A 20,768-nucleotide genomic window follows, 5' to 3' on the forward strand; every position below is an offset into this window, starting at 1 on the left:
TCAATCAATTAACTGCCTTCTTGATATCAAACAGCCATTTTGATAATTTTCAGTCAGGATTTCGTGCCAATCATAGCACTGAAACAGCGCTGATTAAAGTTATAAATGACATACGTCTTAATACTGATGCAGGCAAAACATCGGTCCTGGTATTACTGGACCTCAGTGCAGCTTTTGATACTATTGATCACAACATACTGCTATATCGACTTGAACACTGGGTTGGATTGACTGGTAAAGTTATCAATTGGTTAAATTCATACTTAAAAGATAGAAGCTTCTTTGTTACCATGGGAAATTGTTCCTCAACGTCAATGTCCTTGACCTGTGGTGTCCCCCAGGGGTCGATTCTTGGACCATTACTTTTCAACCTTTATATGCTCCCACTTGGGCAAATTATCAATAACAATTCAATTCTGTATCACTGCTATGCAGATGATACCCAAATTTATCTTGCTTTATCACCTAATGATTATGCCCCCCTTGAATGTCTCTACCAGTGTATTGATCAAATCAACAGCTGGATGTCACAAAATTTTCTTCAGCTGAACACAGATAAAACAGAAGTAATTCTATTTGGAAAAAAAGATGAAAGACTCAGGATTACCACTATTCTTGACACAAAAGGGATTAAAACTAAAGAAATGGTTAAAAATCTTGGTGTTTTCATTGACAGCGAGTTAAACTTTGACAGTCACATGAAAGCAATCACTAAAACGGCATTTTATCACCTAAAAAACATTTCCAAACTAAGAGGACTTGTGTCAAAAAATGATCTGGAAAAACTGATACATGCCTTCATCTCTAGTAGGGTTGATTACTGCAATGGCCTTTTCACAGGCCTGCCAAAAAAGACCATCAAACGACTTCAGCTGGTTCAAAATGCAGCGGCTAGGGTTCTCACATGAACAAAAAGAACAGAGCACATTACTCCAATTCTAAGGTCCCTTCACTGGCTTCCAGTAAGCTACAGAATTGACTTTAAAGCATTGCTGCTGGTATACAAATCTCTAAATGGTACAGGGCCCAATTACCTCTCTGATATGTTGCAGCGGCCAAACCCAATCAGATCTACCAGATCGAAACAGAAAAATTTACTATTAAAACCTGTTGTTAAAACAAAGTATGGTGAAGCAGCTTTTAGCTACTATGCAGTGCAACTATGGAACCAACTGCCAGAGGACATTAAAAATGCTCCTGCTGTTGGCAGCTTCAAATCTAGGTTAAAGACCAAGCTGTTCTCAGATGCTTTCTGTTAAATAATTAATATTGTCTTTTTTTACATGTTTTATAATCTTTACTTTTACACACTCTGCATGTTTCAAATTTACTTTAACTTTATTCTATTTTATTCTGCTGGTTTCTTTTTTTTCTTTTTCTCCCCCTATTTGAACTTCTACTTCATTTTATTATTTTATTTCTACTATTGTTTAATTCTTATTATATTTCTTTTAATTATTTTAATTAATTGTTTAATTCTTATATTATATATTAGAATAAAAATAAAATTATTTTATGTAATTTTATTTTCTATTGTTTACTGTTTTGCTTTTACCTCTGTAAAGCACATTGAACTGCAACTGTGTATGAAATGTGCTATATAAATAAACTTGCCTTGCCTTTTCAATCAGCAGTGCAGTGTCATTTTATTTAAATACTTCACGTTTATTGCCATGGAAGATCAGATGACTGTAATGTAGAAGGTCTGCACAGACAGTGGCGTGCACAGATAGACACGAGGTGGTGCTCAAGCACCTGCCCCTCTGCCCGCTGTCCAAAAAAGTGCCCTTTTGAATTTTTTTTTTTTTTACAGTTTACTGAGGCCAATGTCGACATGATCTTTTAGAAAAGCCGCGGCATTAAAAGCGTGTGTGAAAATAATGTCCCGATGTGTGCCCCCTCCGCACACACACCGGACCTCTGTCTCTCTTGCTCGGTCACGTGAACAAGCGTGCAGTGCATTCAATGTGAGGTTGCAGCAGCATAGCGTCCTGGAAGCCACGGCCTTGTCGTAGAGCAGACAACACATCGGGCAGTCAGTCAGCTCTTCCCCTGCCCCACCAGCCAGCTAACACATGAATCGAGTGAAAATGTATTGTTTGCCCTCTAAGCCCAAGCTGTAATTTTGTCGTGAAGTAGCCCGTCGCATACAGAAACAACTGCACATAAGTATTATATTTTTTGCTAGACCATTTTCAGATTTATTAAAACAAAAATTTCTTTTTCTATTTTGTTCAACTAGAGATTCCTGGCAAAGTCAAAAAGCCTTGATGTAATAAATTAAGTGGTTGTTTTACACCTTTAAAAACTAAAGCGGGTCAGTGGCGACCCGAACACAAGAGGAGGGTTAAATCTCAGACTTTTATAATAAGGTGTTCCACATGTGCAAAAAAGTGCCCTTTTTCCCCCCCAGAGCACTTGCCCCCCCAAAATGTCTGTGCACGCCACTGTGCACAGAACTAGCTAAACTTGTGCAGTAAACTAGCCTACTGGGCTAATACGTGAGGTAAAATATTAGGCTAGCCTACAGTACATGATACTGGTGCTAATAACTGGTTTCAAAACTAATGAGGTGCCCTCAACATACACAGATTCAGCCTCAGGAATAGGACCCCAGCCCTCAACCCAAATCCTAGGAGGAGGTGAGCAGTACAATCCATGAATAAAGGATTTAGGGTTAAAAACTATTTTAATTGCTAGGCTACAGTAAGCAGCATTAGACTATTAAGACTTACATTAAAATGAAAAGACATTTCTTTCTTTTATGAGCAACTATTCTTAGGTAACTTAGTATGGAGTTCATTCAATCAAAATGTTCATGTGTCGAGAGAACTTGCATGCATTACTGTCTCAGTAGTATCTCAGTGGATTTATAACAGATTCTGTATTCTGCACATTATGGATAGTTCAGAGCCAGCGCCCTCCTCAGGCCATGAAAGTTGAGAACACCGTGTGTGAAAAAAAAAAATCACCTTTTTTCATAGGTATCTTTATTGTATAATTAAGTCTAGGTGTTTTGCCATTGTTCATGTGTGGATTTGTTGATATTGTTAAGTATTTAACTTGAATATTTTGCACATTAGCTGTGGTCAGAGATATCATTGCTAGTGTTCATGTGTGGATTTATTGATACTGTTGCTAAGTATTTAACTTGAATATTTGAACATTTGCTGTGTTTTCTAATAAATGTGTGATGCCTAAAAGAAACCAAAAACACTTAGTGGATTTCTTGCAGTGCACTCTGTAACTGTATCAAAAAACTAGTGTAGTTATTCGTCAAGGCGTACATTTGATCACATACAATAAGTCAATAAATGGAGAAAACAAAGGAATACATTTTGTAATCCTGATTATTGATGATGTTTGCTGGAGGGCTCTGGAGTCTCCATAATGTGCATACAGAATGTTATAAGTCCATACTGATACAGTGATGCATGCAGTTTCTCTCAACACAAACATTTGGATTGAAGGAACTCCATAGGCTACTGAGTGGCCTAATAATAGTTGCTCATAAAATAAAATATATATATCTTCCATATATATCATGGAATTTTAATTTTAAGGCAACAGTCTATTCAGTCTAATTCTGACAGTTCTGCATTTAAAATGTTCATATACCAAATAATTGTATCACCTAAACTTGCGAGGTAGCTGATCACATGCATAGTAAAGTAGAAGTGCCAGCCAAAAACAGACGTCAAATTCAGTTGCTTGCGCTTGAAAATGTTACCGGGGGGCCCTAAATTGTAATCTTTCATAGGGTCCAAGATTTCTAGCGGCGCCCCTGGCTTCTGTCAATACGATTATCATCGGTACATTCTGTTGATTTGTCCCATTACATTACTCGAACAGACATGACATTCTTGCTCTTACATTATATTTTAGAGGAAATATACATTCAGTCCTGTGTGTGTTAAGTTCACTTACATTAGCCGGCCTCCTGAACTTTTCAGCAACTCCTCGAGCTGTGTGAGTGAATCTTTTAGTTCATTCCCTCTCAGATCCAGCTCTTTCAGATGTGAGGAGTTTGAGCTCAGAGCTGCAGTCAGAGCAGCACCGCCTCTCTCTGTTATTCTGCAGTGAGATAACCTGCAGACAGGGAGATAATGACGTACGTGTGAACATGAAGAGATTCATGAACTCATCGTGAATGTAACACAAACACAGATGTTAATGCAGAGATGAAGATCTTGTCAGTTTTGTTCGTGTGCATCTGGAAAGCTCTGATTCGCAGAAAACTATTAAAGATTGTGATCTCAGTTCAGTGTTTCATCACTGAGTTACTCACCGCAGTGTCTCCAGTTTACACTCGTGTTTCTTCAGTAGATCACAGAGCTTCTCCACTCCTGAGTCTCCCAGTTTACACCCACTCAGATCCAGCGCTCTGATGTGTGATGGATTTGTACAGAGAGCCGAAGCCAAAGCAGTGCAGGATTTCTCACTGACGCTGTTCCACAGTCTGCAGAAAGGAAACGGCATTTAGTCCATCAGGACAGAAAAAAAGAAAAGAGACCTGAGATGAATTTTTTAATTCTGATTTCTTTTTATCCAAGTGTTATCTCATGTACACTAAGGGAGTATTGTTCAGTGGTTACATTGCCCCCCAGAAAACACACACACACACTAATTGTGCTGCCTTTTGTGAACTTATTTGGACCTTATGCCTGTTCCATGACAATAAGACCCTCTTCAAAAGTTTTATTGACACATTTTAATGGCAACCTCCATCTTCCTCCCCTCGAACGACCACATCCCCTTCCGCTCCTTTCACAATACGAGTTTCACCTTTGTCATTCAGTGTAAGGAAACATATGTGAACATGTACAGCTTTAGTAAATTAAATACAACAAAAATCATAAACATGCAAAACTGTATGTCTTATATCTGAAAGTTAACAACGCCAATCACTAGACTGATAATTCAGTGCATTTTTGTGAGCTGCTGTGACTTTTCTTATTTGTAAGATAGAAGTGTAAAGGATGGAATGATGAAGTAAATGTAAATAAAATGTAAATATTATTTTGGGTAATATTAGCCTCTTTTCAAACTGTTAAAAATAACGACAGTTTTTAATTTAAGTTTTCACCGTCTGTTCAGTATTAGTGCAGACAGATGTTTACAGCTGTTTACTAGTGCTGAGCCAGTGTGTGTTACTGTCAGAAAACTTGTGTTGAATTACAGTATGGTTTTCTTTAATGTACCGTCCATTGCAGGGCTCCATGCACACACACTTTTACACACTCATTCACACCTAAAGGGCAGTTTATCTTCACCAGTCCCCCTAAACAAAAAAAAAAAAAAAAAAAAAACACTGCGCAGGCGCCAACATGGCCGCCACGTTTGTAAGAGCTCTGTGTTTGTTCTTTACTTTTATTACATTGATAGTTGCTTTCAAGCTTTTAAAAGCTAGATTTAAGGAAAACGAAACGCCGTGGCTCCAAAACAGCTGGTTTCAAGTTCCCTATTCGCATAAATATTGAGTTCGATGGGCGATTGTATTATGGAGTGATCGAGGCTTGACTTTCCTGGTGGCTCCGGAACAGTCCATTTTACTCGATATTACGATCTGTATGGATAATCCAGCCTCACCCTGGTCCAGAGCTTGTCGTTCCAGGGAGGAAGCAGATGGGAAATGTTCGCAAGAGACCAGACAGTGGGAATACAGCTTACGACCGTTTGAAACTCCTGCCCCTCAGGCATATGGCACTTATGCCTGATAGGACCGTCCTGTCTGAACTGAAGTCACTAGGCATTTTGCGAGACAGAGGCAGAAGAGGGGCTGGACAGAAGCGCTGACCCTCCTCCCTTGCTCCCCGGAGCCGGGGGGGGTGCCGGGGATGCGTGCATTTATCAGACCCAAAACCCATCCGCGGGCGCGGGGGGGGGTCCTCGGGGCTCCCCCCGCCCTGGCCGCTTTGGTGATTCTAGATAACCTCGGGCCGATCGCGCGCCCCCCGCGGCGGCGACGCCTCATTCGAATGTCTGCCCTATCAACTTTCGATGGTACTATAGGCGCCTACCATGGTGACCACGGGTGACGGGGAATCAGGGTTCGATTCCGGAGAGGGAGCCTGAGAAACGGCTGCCACATCCAAGGAAGGCAGCAGGCGCGCAAATTACCCATTCCCGACACGGGGAGGTAGTGACGAAAAATAACGATACAGGTCTCTTTCGAGGCCCTGTAATCGGAATGAGCGTATCCTAAACCCATGGGCGAGGACCCATTGGAGGGCAAGTCTGGTGCCAGCAGCCGCGGTAATTCCAGCTCCAATAGCGTATATTAAAGTTGCTGCAGTTAAAAAGCTCGTAGTTGGATCTCGGGAGTGGGCTGGCGGTCCGCCGCGAGGCGAGCCACCGCCTGTCCCAGACCCTGCCTCCCCGGCGCCCCCCGGATGCCCTTGGCTGGGTGTCCGGCGCAAAAGCCTCCTTCCCTCCCCGGGGCGGGGGGCCGGGGCCCGGAGCGTTTACTTTGAAAAAATTAGTGTGTTCAAAGCGGGCCGCCCAACCTGCCTGAATACCTGAGCTAGGAATAATGGAATAGGACTCCGGTTCTATTTTGTGGGTTTTTCGGAACCTGGGCCATGATTAAGAGGGACGGCCGGGGGCATTCGTATTGCGCCGCTAGAGGTGAAATTCTTGGACCGGCGCAAGACGGATGAAAGCGAAAGCATTTGCCAAGAATGTTTTCATTAATCAAGAACGAAAGTCGGAGGTTCGAAGATGATCAGATACCGTCGTAGTTCCGACCATAAACCATGCCGACCCGCGATCCGGCGGCGTTATTCCCATGACCCGCCGGGCAGCGTGCGGGAAACCACGAGTCTTTGGGTTCCAGGGGGAGTATGGTTGCAAAGCTGAAACTTAAAGGAATTGACGGAAGGGCACCACCAGCAGTGGAGCCTGCGGCTTAATTTGACTCAACACGGGAAACCTCACCCGGCCCGGACATGGAAAGGACTGACAGATTGATAGCTCTTTCTCGATTCTGTGGGTGGTGGTGCATGGCCGTTCTTAGTTGGTGGAGCGATTTGTCTGGTTAATTCCGATAACGAACGAGACTCCGGCATGCTAAATAGTTACGCGGCCCCTCGCGGCCGGCGTCCCAAACTTCTTAGACGGACAAGTGGCGTTCAGCCACGCGAGATGGAGCAATAACAGGACTGTGATGCCCTTAGATGTCCGGGGCTGCACGCACGCCACAATGGCCGGACCAGCGTGTGCCTACCCTACGCCGAGAGGCGCGGGTAATCCGCTGAACCGAACATCCCTGTTGTTGAAACCCGCCGCCTTAAAGTAAAATCTATATGTCACCCTATTAACCGAAGCAATCTGATTGGCATTCCCCGAGTAAATACAACAATGACCTGTGCTGCTCCTGCCACGGATTTTGCTGTTCCTAACTGTCTTTTCACAAATTTTTGTGGATTGGCGAAAACAAAGAACCGTGTAAGGGGACCAGTTGCTCTCGAAACTCACTTCAGAAACCAGGATATCGATGTGTGTGTGGTATCTGAAACACATCCTTCAACCGATGTGCCTGATGCAGTTGTGAATATTCCTGAGTATGCAATCTACAGGCGTGATAGAGGTTGGGCTGATTTGGACAAAAGGGAAAAAGGTGGAGTGTCTGTCTATGTACGGAAAAATTTAAAAGTTTTGGACGTTTATCATTCTATACAAATTGATCTGTTTGACTCTGGTATTGCCTTCTGGATATCGAATGCTAATTTGTGGCCTTTACAATCCACCAAAGTACAATTACCGTGATGAAGATCTAATGGGCTATTTGGTTGGCTTTGTTGACTCGGTGTTGGAAAAACACCCTGAAATAGTCGTGGTATGTGGCGGTGATCTCAATCGATTGGATTTGCAAGAACTAAAGGCTTTGTCAGGGTGGGACATTATGGTTGATTTCCCCACGAGGGGCGATGCTATTCTTGACAATTGCCTAACCAACCGCCCGGAACTTTTTGGAAAAGCTTATCCCATTCACATGCTAATAAAAACCGATCACAAAGGCTTTGTTTTGCCAGCGGGTCGGAAACTGAAGCCCATTCGTCGTAAAGTGCTAGTGCGTGACTGTAGAGAACACCGCAAGCGAGCGCTGTATCTTGCATTGGCGGATATGGACTGGGGAGATGTTACCGAGGCAACAAACATAAATGAGGCAGTCGGTCGGCTTGAAGAAAAGATTCGCTCACTGATGGATAAATATATGCCTTTTAGATCTGTGCGTATGTCATCACGTGACCCTGCTTGGATGACTCCTCTCGTAAGATCAATGTTTAGAGCAAAATCAAGAATCTCTCTCTCTCTCCAAACAACGAAGAATGCCTTATAGTGATTAATAGCAGAATTTCGGAAGTAATTAGCCAGAACTGGAGAAACCCTTCTACAATCTTGGGGAGCCGCCAGTGGTGGAAAAATGTAGACTTTATTTCTCAGCGCCGTAACTCGACCTACGTTGCTCTGGATGAACATACCATGGACCGTCTTAATGATTATTTTGGGCAACTCTGCTGTGATGACAACTACATGCGACCAATCAACATGCAAATTGCTGATGTGGAGGTTCCCGAATTATCTGAGAGAATGGTCTGGAATGCTCTTGGGAAATTAAAGAAAACTGCTACTGGCCCGGATGAGATCCTGTTCTGGATCTGGAAAGACTTTTCGGAAATATTTACACCTGTGATTTCTAAAGTTTGGAACTTATCACTGTCAACGTACGAATGGCCTGAGTCCTGGAAGAGAGCTAACATCAACCCGCTACCCAAGTTGGATATCCCGAAGGAGGACAAAGATTACAGAGGCATTAATGTAACACCTGTTATTGCGAGGGCCTTTGAAAAGGTTGTGTTTGAGAACTTCGCCAGGAAAACGGTCAAAGCTAGCCTTAGCCCCTCTCAGTTCGCATACAGACAAGGAGGTAACTGTACCAATGCGCTGATCACCGTCCAGCATCAGGTGTGTAAATACCTGGATGACATTGACTGCAGAGCCGTTAGAGTTTTTACAATGGACTTCAGCGAGGCCTTTGACTGTTAAGCATAATCTTTTGTCAAACAAACTCAAACAGTTAGCGCTTAGCCCATACATAATCAATTGATATCACAGTTTTCTTTTTGGTAGGCAACAAAGAATCTTCTCTAGTAATCACCGTTGCAATTGGAAGTCTGTAAACAAAGGGACTACTCAGGGCAGTGTCAGCGGACCGCACCTTTTTAACATTTTCCTTAATGATCTTGACATACGTTATAATGGTAATCCTTTTCAAATACGCAGATGATTCTACTATAGTATCTCCCGTTTATAACAAAGCAGACCCTTCTATAAATTTAGTCAATTTGTTTCTTAGATGGTCTAATGAGAATCAGACGTCATGTAACACTAGTAAACGTAAGGAACTAATAGTGTGGAAGAAATGTAATAATTATGTATATCAGCCTGTTAGTGATATCCCACAATGCAGTAGCTTACCTTTATTAGGAGTTACGTTAGAGTGATTTTAAATTTACATTACACACAAAGACTAAATGGACTAAGGCGAACAAATGTCTGCATGTATTAAGAACGCTTAGAAAGGAACAGTGTACTCAATTAGAAATTGATTATTTATCTCTTGTTTTGCCTTGTTTTACATATGCCTTACCTGTTTATGGTGCGTATGAATCTAGTCTTAATGTAGTTCAAAATTTTCTAGATAGAGGTCATAAGCGCCGCTTCATATCGTAGCCTATCTGTATTAAAACTTTTTTAGCAAAACAAGATTGTAAAATAGACAAGAAAGCACTGTCGACTGATAATCATCCGCTTAAGCCTCATCTCCCCGTCAAAAAAAAAGCAAATATAATCTCCGTGGAGCAAGATATGTAATGCCTAATGTAAATACTGATCGTTTTAAAGATACCTTTGTAAATAAGCTACTTTTTAAACATTTAGCTTAACTTGGTATACGTACAAGTTTTTTTTTTCTTTTTTCTTATATGCTTATGTACCTTAGGATATGTATTTTTATCCTTTGACAATAAAGACGAAAAGAAAAAAAAAACACCACTAGCAGGCGCCCTTGTTCTGCATTATTATAAAACTTAGTGTGTTTCATCACTCAGCACATACATACATACACATAGAGAAAAGCGAATTTCTGCCGTAGCTCGACTGAAATCGAAGTTCTAAATGCCATGGAAACGCCTTAGCTCGGCTGAAATCGAACTGAACTGGATTTCTCGTAATCGAGCTACGCGACCTAGATTATGCGATTGTAGCCGAGCTACTTAGTGCATGTAAACCCTATCGAGCTACGGAGTCGAGCTGCTTACTTCAGCACTGCCCCTTCCGGAAGTGACGAGACCACAAGCGGGAAACACAACAGCCTCGGTCGGCATGACACTTCACCTTAGCCGCCACTTTATTAGGAACACCTGTGTCTGGGCATGTACGCACCCATTTCCAATTAGTTGGTAAGTTATTAGCATGTTAGCAGGCTAACAGTTAAAATGTTCACCATTACAGATCAACATCAACTTAGTGGCCATTTTATTAGGAACACTTCTGTTCATACATACAAACACTTCTTGTGAACACGGAACTGATAACTTTGTTTATACTCTTGAATAGCTCTTCTTCATGACGACAACCAGAAGTGTACCAACACGATGGGGCGTGTAGCGCCACCTGTGGCTCGGGTGCACAATGCACCTCACTCAGTAGCTCGATTTCCTTGTGTGCATGTAGGACTGGATTTCTCTGGCACCCCTGCTGGGACCCTTAGCTCGATTACCGACAGCAGCTCGATTTGGATGTGCATGTAAACGCACTGACTGAGTTACTCACCGCAGTGTCTCCAGTTTACACTCGTGTTTCTTCAGTAGATCACAGAGCTTCTCCACTCCCGAGTCTCCCAGTTCACACCCACGCAGATCCAGCTCTCTGATGTGTGATGGATTTGTACAGAGAGCTGAAGCCAAAGCAGTGCCGGATTTCTCACTGACGCTGTAACACAGTCTGCAGAGGGAGACAGAGAAAAGATATTTAGTCCTTTATTAGAGTGAACTCAACACTGTTACAGTATTAAGGTCAATAACTAATCTGGAAAGTGCTGAAGCCAAAGCAGTGCAGGATTTCTCACTGACGCTCTTCCTCAGTCTGCAGAAAGGAAATAGCATAAAGTGTTCTTATGTACAATAAGGGAGTATTGTTCAATGGTTACATTGACCCCAGAACACACACACACTTATTGAAGCTGCATGCTGGTTTTGTTCACTTATTTGGACCTTATGCCAATCATCCGTCCATTATCTGTAACTACTTATCCTGTGCAGGGTTGCGGGTGGGCTGGAGTCTATCCCAGCTGACTACGGGCGAAAGGCGGGGTTCACCCTGGATAAGTCACCAGATCATCGCGGGGCTGACACACAACCATTCACACTCACATTCACACCTACGGTCAATTTATAGCCACCAGTTGTCCTAACCTGCATGTCTTTGGACTGTGGGGGAAACCGGAGCACCCGGAGGAAACCCACTGATGCCCCTTTTCCACCAAAGCAGTTCCAGGGCTGGTTCGGGGCCAGTGCTTAGTTTGAAACCAGGTTTTCTGTTTCCACTGACAAAGAACTGGCTCTGGGGCCAGAAAAACCGGTTCCAGGCTAGCGCCAACTCTCTGCTGGGCCAGAGGAAAGAACCGCTTATGTCAGCCGGGGGGGGGGATTGTTAAGACCACCAACAACAGCAAGACCGCGAAAGGTCACTATTTTTAAGCAACGAGAAGCAGCAGCTGTACAAACGCGAAGTCATCCATTATTGTTGTTGTTGCTGCTTCTTCTTCTCCGTGTTGTTGTTGCTTCGATGTTTGCGCCAAGGTTTATGCAAACACAGCGACGTAACTGACGTATACAGCGACGTAATGACGTGGCTCCCCTTAGCACCGCGAGCTATGGAAAAGGAAACTGGTTCTCAGCTGGCTCGCAAGTTGAACGAGTTGTGAACCAGCACCAGCAATGGCCCCGAACCAGCCCTGGAACTGATTTGGTGGAAAAGGGGTAACAGACACAGGGAGAACATGCAAACTCCGCACAGAAAGGCCACATCAACCACAGGGCTCGAACCCAGAACCTTCTTGCTGTGAGGCGACAGTGCTAACCACTACACCAGGGGTTCTCAACCTTTTCTACTTTCAGGCCCACCTATTCATATTTGTAATGAGTCGGGCCCATTAAAAAAAGATCCCCAATTATTTTGGCTCATCTATTCTCTTAGAATCTAATAATCTACTGTAAAGTGTATTAATGGAACACAACATCACTCCCTGTTACAGCTGGGAGCTCAGGAATTCAATAAATGCAGTAAAAACAAACTGTTTTTGTCAGGTACGCGAGAGAGGCGGATGTATGTGCAGAAGTGTTCAGTTTAATACAGTGCAATATATACACAAAGTGCAGAAAACACACACAAAGGTAAACAGTCCAAAACGGCAGGCAAGATCAGAAACATGAAAACAGGTAAAGGGTCGGTCGAGGCGCAAACAGTACATCAAAGGCACAACGAGACCGAGAACAAGGCACAAGAATCAAGAAACCAGGAAAACAAGAACACGGGAAGAAAGGCTCAGTAATGTGTATGTAATGTAGTGTAATACTTCGCGATGCTACTGCATCAGTGCAGTCCTTAAATAGCCAAACAGAGAGTTCGCTAATTGAGCTCAGGTGCGTCTTGTTCATGGCGCGTGTGCTGGAGCTCACTCGGTGCTCGCGCAGCCCGAGGCACGCCTTCAGGTGCACACGCCACAGCGCACAGGACTGACAGTTTTTAATTGTAGGTTTTGTATTTAAAACTGTATGGATGTGCCAGAAGCCAAACCCATGCATGCAGGTCATTCTCAGCCCAAAGGGATTAATGATCCAAAAGTGGAGTCTGGTCCATTCACACAAGAACTCATTGCCATGTTTGTGTTCAGCAAACAAGCAAGTTATTAAAACCAAGAAGTGGATATTAGAACCCACTCAATGGGATTAGATCCTTACACGCTAACAAAGAAGGATTTTTCCTATGAGTTGGAAAATTATCCATCCGTTGAGTTCCCCGACATCTCAGACTACCTGCTGCTGCAGACATCGTTCTACACGGACGCACAGATGAAAACCTGGAAGATCCTGGAGGAGAACAACTTTTTATATGTGGCTGGGTTAAAGGGGAATGGACATTAAAATTTGTCCTAAAACTGTTTCCATATCGCGATCTTGCATAAAATTTGCTTTCTTTTGATATACGGCAAGCTAGTATCCAAATCACAAAATCCAAGATATTTAACAATAACATCGGCAGTAATCGCTATCCCAGTTCGTTTTTTTTGCTGCCATACGATAATCTGGGCGCCATGTTGTGACGTCAGCGCAGTAATCCACTCCGTGTAAACAACAAGGAAAAGCAATGTCTGACTCGGATGTCAGTGAAATTAGCGTGGATTTGTCCGAATTTTCAGAAGAATTATCTGATAATAATGGGTTAGAAGAAAGAGAACTTTCACAGGTTCAACCTAGAGATATTTCAACCATATCGATTTGAACCATATGTGCCAGATACAGAACTCGAAGTGTCTGATGATGATTTTTGCTCCATGCAGTCCATGCAATGTCCTTTCAGCCATGTTTTTGCTCCGTGTCATGGCTGAATCCTGAATGACTCCTATTTGTATAAATAGGGCACTACATAGGCAGCAGTGGTAGTTTCTTTTTCCCTGACATGGAAGCGCACTTGTATACTGAGGAGGAAAGCAATTTGCATTACAGCCGTAAGGCGGCTCGGCTCAGCTTTCCCTTTCGGGCGCTCTCGTTTTCTGTTAGAATTTGGTAAAGAAAAAAAATATATATATATATATTATTTACCAGCTTACCGGGTCCATGAACATAAATCTGACAGCTGACAAGGTCGGGATATAAACGAATCGAATACAAACCACCCACCGGGACTCCTACTTATGCGGCTCCAGCTTATCCTTGAAGCTGGAGCCGCAGCTGGATGAAGCCGGCAGCGCGCAGTGATAAGAAGGGAGAGAAAATAGTGCCAAGCGATTTCAAGGTCTGACTTTTTATTTGGCAACGGTTTTGTGATGCAAATATATCACTCTTTTGAACACATACTGTTTTGAGACGAAAAACGTTTTACTTTCGTGACCCCAACAAACTTACCGGACTACTTTCGTCTGGACCAAAACTGGACAAGAACTGGACTCACAGGATGCTGTCAGGGGTAAGTCAGTGTGTTTGCACGACACTATTGATGGGGATGCCATACAGATTCATGTCAAAAATCCGGAACTATCCCTTTAACATAATATTTTGTGAATGTTACATTGAGCACGGGTTCGTTGTACTTGTTTTGTCCATAGATTTCTCATATGCGAGTCCTTTGGAAACCTAAAAAGTGTCACATTGTGACTAGGAATATTACAGCAACCTGCAGCAACACATCGATTCGGCATTCTCACATAATATGTAGGGGAATCTACAACAAAAAAAACGATTCCGCAACTCAACGCGTAGAAAGGAATGTAAACATTCAGCCGAGAATTTTTCCTGGTTACTGCGCTGACGTCATATCCGGCTTCTTCCTCGCGAGTAGAACGGTTTTCGGCGGGGTGCTTGAATCTGTGATATTTCAAACTATTGTGTCGATTTGTAAAAAAAAGTGTTTACTGATAAAAACTGCCGTGTATTGGTGGACAAAATATTATAATCTTTACGAATAAATGAACTTGTGTTGGTCCTTTCCATTCCCCTTTAAAGATCTGGGGATCAGGACACTACACGATAGACGGCGGTAGACGGATCTAAGTGCAGGAAGAGTGTTTATTAGCAGGCGTGATATTTAAGTCAAGTCAAGTTTTATAGCGCTTTTAACAAACAGACATTGTTGCAAAGCAGCTTCACAGAAAATTAAAAGACTTGAAACATGAGCTAATTTTATCCCGAATCTATCCCCAATGATCAAGCCTGTGGCGACGGTGGTGAGGAAAAACTCAGATGACATGAGGAAGAAACCTTGAGAGGAACCGGACTCAACAGGGAACCCATCCTCATCTGGGTGATAACAGAAAGCATGAGTATAAATAACTCGCTTCTATAACTGTGTCCTATAGAGTCACAAAGTATAATTGTGGAACCTGGAAATTCATTATAGTTTTAACAGGAAGTCTGTTGTTGAAGTTATAAACTGTTCATTGATGGAAACTTGAGTGCAAAACTGTTCATGACATCTGCAGCCCTAAAGTTAGCAAGTCAACTGAAGTCCTCAGATATAAATGCATTACTGTAAGAGTCCAGAGCGTCTTCCAAGTGTTTTTTTTAAGCAAAACAGAAAGGGTATTTAAACAGCGTTATAAACATGGCTAGAAACAAATTGGACAGTGATGATGACAATACTTCGCAAAGCCTCTGTGAAAACAGCTTCCGTATCTGTGCGTGCTGATTGCACTCAAATCAGCGTCAGGTGTTCCCCATAACGACTGGGTCCCAATCACGCGCACAACGCGCTCCGTGAGTGCACGCGGCCGCTCGAGCTGCACCAGGCTTAAGTGCACAAAGGCGTGACAGTCAAGTGTTCACCGACTGTGTGACCACAACTTTTAGCTCGCGTGTATGTCACCATCAAAATGCCTCATTTTCATCAATAACCCGTCGCAAAGCACCGCGAGCTGTAGTGAGACTGTAGCTTAATGAGGTGGATGTGACGTCAGATGCAACCCAGCAATTGTACCCTAAAGATTAAAAATTAGCTTCAACTTGAAAAAAATTCACAGCCCACTAGATGTCACTTCACGGCTCACTAATGCGCTGCAGCCCAGTGGTTGAGAAACACTGCACTACACCACCGTGCCGCGCCTTATGCCAATCACTAGACTGATAATTCAGTGTATTTTGTGAGCTGCTGTGACTTTTCTTATTTGTAAGATAGAAGTGTAAAGGATGGAATGATGAAGTAAATGTAAATAAAATGTAAATATTATTTTGGGTAATATTAGCCTCTTTTAAAACTGTGAAAAATAACGACAGTTTTTAAACTAAGTTTTCACCGTCTGTTCAGTATTAGTGCAGACAGATGTTTACAGCTGTTTACTAGTGCTGAGCCAGTGTGTGTTACTGTCAGAAAACTTGTGTTGAATTACAGGATGGTTTTCTTTAATGTACCGTCCATTGCAGGGCTCCATGCACACACACTTTTACACACTCATTCACACCTAAAGGGCAGTTTATCTTCACCAGTCCCCCCACTAGCAGGCGCCCTTGTTCTGCATTATTATAAAACCTGGTGTGTTTCATCACTGAGTTACTCACCGCAGTGTCTCCAGTTTACACTCGTGTTTCTTCAGTAGATCACAGAGCTTCTCCACTTCTGAGTCTCCCAGTTCACACCAACGCAGATCCAGCTCTCTGATGTGTGATGGATTTGTACAGAGAGCTGAAGCCAAAGCAGTGCAGGATTTCTCACTGAAAATGTAACTCAGTCTGCAGAGGGAGACAGAGAAAAGATATTTAGTCCTTTATTAGAGTGAACTCAACACTGTTACAGTATTAAAGGTCAATAACTAATCTAGAAAGTGCTGAAGCCAAAGCAGTGCAGGATTTCTCACTGACGCTCTTCCTCAGTCTGCAGAAAGGAAATAGCATAAAGTGTTCTCATGTACAATAAGGGAGTATTGTTCAATGGTTACATTGACCCCAGAACACACACACACACACACACACTTATTGAAGCTGCATTTGTTCACTTATTTGGACCTCATGCCAATCATCCGTCCACTATCTGTAGCCGCTTATCCTGTGCAGGATCGCGGGCGGGCTGGAGCCTATCCCAGCTGACTATGGGTGAGAGGCGGGGTTCACCCTGGATAAGCCACCAGATCATCGCAGGACTGACACACAGACAACCATTCACACTCACATTCACACCTACGCTCAATTTAGAGTCACCAGTTAACCTAACCTGCATGTCTTTGGACTGTGGGGGAAACCGGAGCACCCGGAGGAAACCCACGCAGACACGGGGAGAACATGCAAACTCCACACAGAAAGGCCCTCGCCGACCACAGGGCTCGAACCGAGAACCTTCTTGCTGTGAGGCGACAGCGCTAACCACTACACCAGAGGTTCTCAACCTTTTCTATTTTAAGGCCCACCTATTCATCTTTGTAACGAGTTGGGGCCCATTAAAAAAGATCCCCAATTATTTTGGCTCATCTATACAGTAGATTATTAGATTCTAATAGAAAAGTGTATTAATGGAACACAACATCACTCCCTGTTACAGCTGGGAGCCCAGGAATTCCATAAATGCAGTAAAAACAAACTGTTTCTGTCAGGTACGCGAGAGAGGCGGATGTATGTGCAGAAGTGTTCAGTTTAATACAGTGCAATATGTACACAGTGCAGAAAACACACACAAAGGCAAACAGTCCAAAACGGCAGGCAAGATCAGAAACATGAAAACAGGCAAAGGGTCGGTCGAGGCGCAAACAGTACATCAAAGGCACAACGGGACCGAGAACAAGGCACAAGAATCAAGAAACCAGGAAAACAAGAACACAGGAAGAAAGGCTTGGTAATGCGTACTTAATGTAGTGTAATACTTCGCGATGCTACTGCATCAGTGCAGTCCTTAAATAGCCAAACAGAGAGTTCGCTAATTGAGTTCAGGTGCGTCTTGTTCATGGCGCGCGTGCTGGAGCTCACTCGGTGCTCGCGCAGCCCGAGGCGCGCCTTCAGGTGCACACGCCACAGCGCACAGGACTGACAGTTTTTAATTGTAGGTTTTGTATTTAAAACTGTATGGATGTGCCAGAAGCCAAACCCATGCATGCAGGTCATTCTCAGCCCAAAGGGATTAATGATCCAAAAGTGGAGTCTGGTCCATTAACACAAGAACTCATTGCCATGTTTGTGTTCAGCAAACAAGCAAGTTATTAAAATTGCACAAATTGGACAGTGATGATGACAATACTTCGCAAGGCCTCTGTGAAAACAGCTTCCGTATCTGTGCGTGCTGATTGCGCTCAAATCAGCGTCAGGTGTTCCCCATCACGACTGGGTCCCAATCACGCGCACAACGCGCTCCGTGAGTGCACGCGGCCGCTCGAGCTGCACCAGGCTTAAGTGCACAAAGGCGTGACAGTCAAGTGTTCACCGACTGTGTGACCACAACTTTTAGCTCGCGTGGATGTCGCCATCAAAATGCCTCATTTTCATCAATAACCCGTCGCAAAGCACCGCGAGCTGTAGTGAGACTGTAGCTTAATGAGGTGGATGTGACGTCAGATGCAACCCAGCAATTGTACCCTAAAGATTAATGATTAGCATCAACTTGAAAAAAAATTCACAGAACACTAGATGTCGCTTCGCGGCTCACTAATGCGCTGCAGCCCGGTGGTTGAGAAACACTGCACTACACCACCGTGCCGCGCCTTATGCCAATCACTAGACTGATAATTCAGTGTATTTTTGTGAGCTGCTGTGACTTTTCTTATTTGTAAGATAGAAGTGTAAAGGATGGAATGATGAAGTAAATGTAAATAAAATGTAAATATTATTTTGGGTAATATTAGCCTCTTTTAAAACTGTGAAAAATGACAGTTTTTAAGCCAAATTTTCACCGTCTGTTCAGTATTAGTGCAGACAGATGTTTACAGATGTTTACAGCTGTTTACTAGTGCTGAGCCAGTGTGTGTTACTGTCAGAAAACTTGTGTTGAATTACAGGATGGTTTTCTTTAATGTACCGTCCATTGCAGGGCTCCATGCACACACTTTTACACACTCATTCACACCTAAAGGGCAGTTTATCTTCACCAGTCCCCCCACTAGCAGGCGCCCTTGTTCTGCATTATTATAAAACTTAGTGTGTTTCATCACTGAGTTACTCACCGCAGTGTCTCCAGTTTACACTCGTGTTTCTTCAGTAGATTACAGAGCTTCTCCACTCCTGAGTCTCCCAGTTCACACCCACGCAGATCCAGCTCTCTGATGTGTGATGGATTTGTACAGAGAGCTGAAGCCAAAGCAGTGCAGGATTTCTCACTGACGCTGTTCCTCAGTCTGCAGAAAGGAAACGGCATTTAGTCCATCAGGACAGAAAAAAAGAAAAGAGACCCGAGTTGAAAATTGTTCATAAATTTTAAAAATTCTGATTTCCTTTTATCCAAGTGTTCTCATGTACACTAAGGGAGTATTGTTCAGTGATTACATTGACCCCAGAACACACACACACACACACACACACACACACACAAATTGTGCTGCCTTTTGTGAACTTATTTGGACCTTATGCCTGTTCCATGACAATAAGACCCTCTTCAAAAGTTTTATTGACACGTTTTAATGGCAACCTCCATCTTCCTCCCCTCGAACGACCACATCCCCTTCCGCTCCTTTCACAATACGAGTTTCACCTTTGTCATTCAGTGTAAGGAAACATATGTGAACATATACAGCTTTAGCAAATTAAATACAACTACTACTTCTTCTTTTGGCTGCTCCTGATTAGGGGTCGCCACAGCGAATCTTTCGTCTCCATTGCTCCCTGTCTTCCGCATCCTTCTCTACCACACCTGCCACTTTCATGTCCTCGCTTTGGCCTTCCTCGTTTTTGTTTGCCTGGCAGCTCCATCCTCAACATTCTCCTTCCCACATGCTCTGCATCTCTTCTCAGGATGTGCCCATACCATCTCCGTCTCATCTCTCTTAGCTTAATTCCCAAGCTCTCCACATGTGCTGTCCCTCTGATGTGCTCGTTCCTTATCCTGTCCAACCTCCCATCGCAAACCTTAACATCCTCAACTCCACCACGTCCAACTTTGCCTCCTGTCTCTTCGTTAAGGGTACGGTCTCCAATCCATACATCACAGCTGGTCTCACTACTGTCTTATACATCTTACCTTTCACTTTTGCTGGGACTTTCCGATCACAAATGACTCCCGAAATCCTTCTCCAACTGCTCCACCCTGCCTGCACTCTCTCTCTCACCTCACTATCGCAGCCCTCATTTTCCTGCACAGTTGACCCCAGGTACTTGAATTCACCAACTTTCTTTACGTCTGCTCCTTGCATCCTCACTACACTCTCATCCCCATTCTCACTGATGCACATGTATTCTGTTTTGCTCCTGCTCACCTTCATTCCAATGCATACCTCCATTTCTCCAAACCCAACTCAACCTCCTTTCTACTTTCACCACATATCACAATATCATCCGCAAACATCATGTTCCATGGTGACTCTTGCCTCACTTCGTCCGTCAAGCTATCCATCACTCTGGCAAACAAGAAAGGACTCAAAGCAGATCCTTGATGGAGTCCCACCTGCACCTTGAACCATTCAGTCGTTCCAACTGCACACCTCACTGCTGTTTCACTGTTCTCATACATGTCTTGCACCACTCTGATATACTTCTCATTCACTCCACACTTTCTCATACAATACCATAACTCATCTCTCAGCACTCTATCGTATGCCTTCTCCAGGTCTACAAACACACAATGTAGCTTTCTCTGGCCTTCCCTGTATTTCTCCATTAACATTCTTAAAGCAAATACTGCATCTGGCGTGCTCTTCCTTGGCATAAACCCGTACTGCTGTTCACAGATTGCTACCTTTCTTCTCAACCTCGCCTCCAATACCCTTTCCCATATCTTCATGGTGTGGCTCATCAATTTTATCCCTCTATCAAGTCAACTTTATTGTCAAATATGCTATACATGCTCGACATACAGCACAGATG

General features: G+C 43.4%; 1 protein-coding gene across 1 annotated transcript; it reads right to left on the reverse strand.

Moving 5' to 3' along the window:
• Positions 1 to 3,738: 3,738 nt before the first annotated feature.
• Positions 3,739 to 4,440, reverse strand: LOC132888190 (NACHT, LRR and PYD domains-containing protein 12-like; the record flags this gene model as incomplete). The annotated part of the gene is made up of 2 exons (XM_060924239.1): positions 3,739 to 4,089; positions 4,289 to 4,440. Coding segments are annotated over 2 exons (318 nt in total), but the record flags the coding sequence as incomplete, so codon positions are not given.
• Positions 4,441 to 20,768: the final 16,328 nt, after the last annotated feature.

This window comes from Neoarius graeffei, chromosome 6 (genome assembly GCF_027579695.1).
Source record: "Neoarius graeffei isolate fNeoGra1 chromosome 6, fNeoGra1.pri, whole genome shotgun sequence".
Classification (NCBI taxonomy): Eukaryota; Metazoa; Chordata; class Actinopteri; order Siluriformes; family Ariidae; genus Neoarius; species Neoarius graeffei.